This window comes from Alligator sinensis, unplaced genomic scaffold, assembly GCF_000455745.1.
Source record: "Alligator sinensis unplaced genomic scaffold, ASM45574v1 scaffold489_1, whole genome shotgun sequence".
Taxonomy (NCBI): domain Eukaryota; kingdom Metazoa; phylum Chordata; order Crocodylia; family Alligatoridae; genus Alligator; species Alligator sinensis.
In genome coordinates this window covers 3,965,668-3,972,154 of record NW_005841901.1, presented here as the reverse complement: position 1 = coordinate 3,972,154, position 6,487 = coordinate 3,965,668, and the positions used below count along the sequence as shown (strand labels likewise).

The window sequence follows — 6,487 nt, the reverse complement described above, 5'->3', positions numbered from 1 at the left end:
GGGTGGTGCGCGGGCCAGAAAGCCCCTCCCCCTCCCCCCCCCACCAGATGATCCACCCACAGCTCCATCCCACATCCGGGGTTGCATTCATTGCCCTGGCTGGGCAGCACCTGCCCCTGCCCCACTCCCTCTCTCATGGTGGAGGCCTCAATCTGCCCCCCCCCACACCCATTCCTTTCTCCCTGCCCCTTCCCCTCCACAGATTTATTGGCAGGAGGCTGCTCTCCAAACTGCTGTGCTGCATTCCTGTAAATTGGCTTTCAGATCAGTAATGTCTGATATGGCTGGTCAATAATCGGCCATCAGTAAGTGGCCAACAAAATCTTTAATCAGTGCATCCCTAATAAAGTTATAACAAACTGCACATGTAGGAAGGCTTCTCAAACAGCCTGACTCAACTTCAGAAATGCAGGCACAAAGCAAAGCATATTCACATATCAAGAAATACTAAGAATCTTGTCCAGGACCTATACATCTGCCCTTCTAACTTATTAAGCATCAAGATTAGCTGATGCCACTCATGCCAAATTAGCCAGTGCCTCATTCAGGAAAAGAGTCTTCCCTTCCTCTTACAACCTCTAATATTGCAACCAATGCTGAAGCAAGTCGCACTAGCTACATCTGTTCTGGCTGACAATGGCCCAGAATTAAACTTTCTGCTCCTGAGCAAACTCAAGAAGATACTTACCTTTCATCAAAGGTGTAACTACAAAGTATGTAGACATATCCAAGCTAGCTCAGGTAGCAGAGCTGACACAAAGGCCTTACACAGCAACATCTCCTTGTCGCACTTTCTGACATCTCTGGTTGGTTGAGAATCTGTCTGGCAAATGACAGCCTGACCTCAGCTGTATATATTGTAGTCCAGATGGGAAGTAATAACTGGGCATGAAGCCATCGCCCCTTACAATAATGCAACTAATACAGAATGCTAACGCACTCTCTTCAACAACACAGACAACTGCAAGAACATCAAACCTGTGTTTCATTCTAAACAACGCTAAGTCAAATTTAAGGTCTTCAGCAGGCTGGACACAGCATAGCTAAGCAGTTGAAACTCCACTCCTGCCCACCCCCAAAAACAGAACAGCACTCTCTACAAAAAGGATGAAGCTCACCCGGTGCAAGGGAACACTTTCCACAAAAGCTAAGGACTATGAGAAAGCTCACCACCTTTTGCCACAAGGGACAGGGGTACCTGACAGACAGATAGCAACACATGCTCTATCAAACTGCGGCACTACATAATTAATGTTCTTACTGTCCAGAAGTGAAAGAACAAATCATGTGAAAGATGCTTAAAAGCACTACTAGATGGTGCTTGGATACTACACTGGTAAATACGTGTAGGAACCTAAATGAAGCAGGTGAGACCATCTGAACAAGGGTGAATTCACCACCTGCAGGAGTGCGGTGGGCAAAATATACACAGTGGGTTAGGGGTGGTGCAGCGGCCAGACTCAGCTTCCCAGCTACCCCCATGGTGGCAGCGGCTCCTTCCAGCTGGTTCTTTCAGGTCACCACCACTGCCAGACCCAGCCCTGCTGCCCAGGCACCCCTGCTCATCAGCCCCACACCCACCACCAGGGGGGCCAGAAGGTGTGGGGCAGAATCCATAGAGACGGGCCTGAAACCCACACAGCAGGGTGCATTTGGAACGCTCCCTGGGGCAGAGCCACGATCCAAGCCCCACATGTTCCTGCCCACAGAACTGCCGCCTGTCACACGGACATGCGAGGAGCAGATTGCAGCTCTGCCTCAGGCCCCAGACCTGCACTCTCCCCACCCTCCCAGCCCTGGCTCTGTCCATCCATCCCACTCCTGGCTGCTGCTCCCAGCCCACCCATAGCCCCATCCCAATCTGCTGGGCCAAGCGGGTCCTGCCAGCAGTGGTCTGAGGCTGGTCTCTATGGAGACTCCATCTGCCTACCCACTCCGTCCAATGCCCCCAGCAGTGGGTGCGGGGCAGACAGCCCTAGGGCCAGATATGATCAATTGCCCCCTCTGCGCAACAGCTCACCAGAAGTCATTAAGTGGCCTTCCAGCCCCAATAATTGCCTGCCTCTGTGCTGGAGCCACCTTGAAAAGTCTTTTTATGTTCTACGCATCCTAAACATTTCACCAAGTGGGAACATGACCACGGTCCTTGGGAGCTTATCTGTGCTCAAGGTACACCAGCAGAAGAAGAGAAGATTAGATTTAAAATCCCACTAAGCTTCAGACAGAATAAAAATGAGACACTAGTGGCTTCCTCAAACCTTCCCAATAAGAATCCATTTCACTCTCGCAGGAAACATGCACAGCACAAGAGGGACCCAAACACAGGATAGGGCAGAAACCAGGGCAAGGGCACTGTGCACACGGACAAGTTCAGAGAGGCATCAGTTCCCCTCCACAACAGTTTACTTCACGGGATGCTGCCACAAGTCCTCCCTCGGTGTGGAAGGGGCCACCTTGCTCTAACCAATGTCTGATTTCAGGGTACGGCAGCAGAGCAAAGCACCTCTCCAAACAGAGATGAGCATTTTGTCCCCGTGCCTCCCGTAGACAGGGCACTCCCTCCTGCCTGATTTCGGGCTCAAGTCCGAGCCCAAAATCAAAGCCAGCGCCCTCGGCTGGCTTCAACCAGAGGCATCAGCACGAGTGTGCCAGGGATCTCCGGGCTGCCGGGGGCCAACCTATCCCGCAGGTCCCGACAGCCCCAACACCTGCAGTAGCAGCAGCACGGGCTCCACCCCGCGCCCCGCGAGGCGGCTTGAAGCGAGCTCGGGGAGCGGCGGCCCCCCACGGGCGAGCCTCCGCCGGGCTCGGGAAACCCCGCAGCAGCGCCCGCTCCAGCGCCAGCTGCATCCTGCCGCCCTCCCAGCACACGTGCCGCCACCGGCCTCAGGGCGCCGCCATGACACCCGCACACGGCATGCTGGGATGCAGGGGTGGCAGGCGCAGGCGCGCCCTCGCTCTGTGGGGCGGGAGCTGCGTTCGGGGCGGGGCGTGCGTGGTGTGCGCTCATGCTGCTGGGTGTGGGGCATTCAATCCGTGTACAACGTGCAATCGATAACAGTAAACGCGTTCAAAACCGAGGATTTGTTTGTGCCCGAAAGCTTGCAATTAAAGATTTATTTTATTTTTATAATTTTTTTTTGCCAAAAATCTTGTTGGCCTAGTAAAAGAGATTGTTTCTGTCCGCCAGCCCTGATTGCTCAAAACCTAGGATAATTTTTGAGGCAGTTGCTACAGCACATACAATGCCTGTCACTCAGTCTTAACCCACTGCCCTGGACCTTGGCTCCTTCACCCCCTTACGCTCCTCGGCCCCTGGCCACAGTCTTGTACTTTTCGGGCTCCTCCGCACCCCAGGGTGCTGGACCCAGGCAAGGCTGCTCCTTTGTTTCTACGACCCTGGGGGTCCCGGAGCCGGCAAGACTGCTTGCATGCCACTCCTGGGCCTACATCATGGATCCTGCTGGGTCCCTGACCCAGACTAGGCTGTCCTCGTGCCATGCAGCCCCCATGTGGTCTCTAACCACTACAGGGCTCTTTGCAGGGTGCCTCCGTACCACTTGTCAGAGGTAGCTACAACCCAGTCCTCTGGTATCTTAACTGTAATGCAAATTCAAGCAACTACTTCCAAGTCAAGTCTCCCCCACTCTGGGTTTATTCCCTGGGCTGGCAAAATATGTCCTGCAGGCTGGATCCAGCCCACCTGGTGATGACATCCAGCCTGCCGGGCCCCTCCAAAAGCTAAAAGACAATTATCTCTGGCCCAGGGCCCTCAGCTGCATGTCTGAAACCCAGTGCCTCCATACAGGATGCACCAGCACCTACTGGGGCAGTAGCCCTGGCTGCTAAGCAGCCACCCCCACCCCACCCCAATTGCCTCTATATACACTATGCAAACACACACAAATCAGGACAAAAATATTTTTTGAAATAAAATTAAAATATGTTATAGTAAATGTTTCATTTTTAGTATATGATTTTTTTCCAGTTCCAAGATAGAAAAACCCCCGCCCTCTTGAAGGTTTACCTTAAATCTTGTCTCCTCTATGATTTTTAGCACTCTACCTGTTCACTCCCTGCAATCTTCTTCTGATGTACCAGCAATTAGGACATCATCCACATAGGAGACCACCTGATGCTGGTCTGTTGCATCCAACTTTTCCCACATTTTTGTCACATGATCATGACAAATAGCTGGCACACTGTGGAATCCTTGTGGTACTCTGGTGAAGGTGTATTGCTGTTCCTTAAAGGTAAAAGCAAATTTATACCATGAAACTGGATGGAGGGACTAGCAAAAAAAAAACATTTGAAAGGTCCAGCACTGAAAAATACCTAGCCCCACCCACTATTGATGCTATCATTTCTGGAAATTTATCAGCGATGGGGGCTCTCATAGGTGTTACCTTATTCAAGACCCTATAATCAATTGACAGTCTCCAAGTTTTTCCATCTGCTTTTCTTACTGGCCAAATTGGACTATTATTAATACTAAACATTTTCACTAATACACCTTGCATTCACTAATACCTCCCTTCCCCCCAAAAAGAGTACTTCTAGGGGCCAGGGGAAGGACTTACAGCGGCAAAAGTCAGGGGTTGGGGCAGGACTTCTGGTCCCAAGATAGCGACCAGGGAGTGGGACACCTTTCAAGGGGCAGGGCTACCTTTGTGGCCTTTGACAGCTTATCAAAACTCATTAAGTGGCCCTCCAGGCAAAATAGTTGCCCACCCCTGGTTTATACCATCCTGCAAGCCCTACCTCCTTTTGAGCCCTCACCTCCCAACTCTCATGGCTGTATTTACAAGTACTAGCCTGCTGTGGAGTTTATCAGGTTTGTGCGCCCTAATAGGGGCACACTTGTAGACACAGAGACATTTGCTGCAGAGCTAATTAGGCAGCTCTGCAGTAAACGTCTCATGGAGAGACGCCCACTGTGTTTGACGGCCCTGAGACCGTCGGAAGCTTTTTGAAATGTTGCTTCTTCCCTGGAGTTCCATCCACGTATTTTAAACAAATAAATTAAAATTCCAACATGCATCAAGCTTGTCCATATATCTGGGGAACATTCTGCCACATAACAAGAAAATCCAGACAGTTCTATAATTCTTGAATTTGCTTTGAAATGAATAAACTTTAAGAGGAAGCACAGATATTACAAGTGTATCAATATCAAATCGATACCAAAAGAATACCAATATATGCTATTATGATGTCAAAGTGAAATTATTCTATGGATTATTTTTCTTTTCTTTTCCAGTGGCAAGGCCACATAAGTAAAAATGTGGGAGAAAAATGTACACTTTTCTAGCACCTCTTCCCCCACACCTCCCACACAGCAGAGGGAGAGGCAGGTACCAGAGTGTTCAGGCTTCATGTTAACTGCTCACAGGCAGTTAACGTGGGCTCTCCGTAGGTCGCATGCAAGGACAGCCCTGTCCCCCTGGGCGTTCATGGGTTTCACACAGCAACAGCCCTTCTTATATTGTTCAATGTGATACATTTTCAAAGATACTGGACAAACTTTAAGTTAAGCACTACTAAATTACTTTTACAGTTATTTTCTTAACTACAGCTATCATTCATTTTATATAGACACTGAACAGCCATCAACTGGCAACAAGTTTCTGAGGCTAGAATGGATTTAAGTCTGGTGGCAAAAGGTTGTAGAATCACCTACCACACCATCAGTTTCCATCTTCTGTTTTTGTAAAACTGGGAAATGGTTGCAGTTTAAAATTTACTAGTAATTACTAAACCTGTTTGGAGAAACCATGATAATATGCTGTCTCTTTGTGTTTGTTTTAGTAGAACCTAAGTATATTGTCTCTGTTTCCTGAAGGCTCATGTTTGACAGCTGTATTGGTATACCAGAAATCATGTTTCAGTGAAATGGGGCATTCAATAACCATCAAAATGAGGCATTCAATAACCCACTTAATTGTCCAATTTATGTTGCGTCTGAGCTTTACCCCAACTTTAAATTGACTTACATTTTTGTATAAAGAAGGCTGCATGGAGTGTGTAGATTTTTTTTTGTTTTGTTTTTATTCCTCTTGTCCCTGGACAAGCCTGTCTGCATCTTTTTTCCCATTGTTCCCCTATATTTTTTTTTAAGTGGTAGTCAAAGGTTAGGTTTGTTTCTTCATTGTTCTGAGGAAAATTGCACTGTTTTGAGGCAGCTAATAAAATGCACTGCCTCAACAACTTACAGATCAGAATTTACTTAAATAGATTTTATTCTCCAAAATCAAAATGATCAATTCTTAAAATTAGCCTAATTGACAGATTAAAATAAAAAATGAATGCCCCAACCAATGTTCACTGTCTCATGAAAACACTGACAAGCAATGACTAAGACTTTAGTTAAAAGGGAAAAAATAGACTTACATTGTTTGTTGATATATTTTTTAGTTATTTGAAATGAAATTTCCTTTTGGAATATTTCTGCTTCTAGTTCCCAGAAGGTAATGAATTCTGAATGGTA

General features: G+C 47.9%; 1 protein-coding gene across 2 annotated transcripts in view; it reads right to left on the bottom strand.

The window, feature by feature from the left end:
- Window positions 1–1,027, bottom strand: part of TTC27 (tetratricopeptide repeat domain 27) — a 240,464-nt gene extending 239,437 nt beyond the window's left edge. Inside the window, exon 1 of one of the 2 annotated variants that reach the window (XM_025197636.1) lies at window positions 689–1,027. In XM_025197636.1, coding sequence (XP_025053421.1) covers window positions 689–725 — 37 coding nt within the window. In that variant the 5' untranslated portion in view covers window positions 726–1,027. The remainder of the gene's footprint in view (window positions 1–688) is intronic. The other variant, XM_025197635.1, reaches the window with a different exon arrangement.
- Window positions 1,028–6,487: the final 5,460 nt, after the last annotated feature.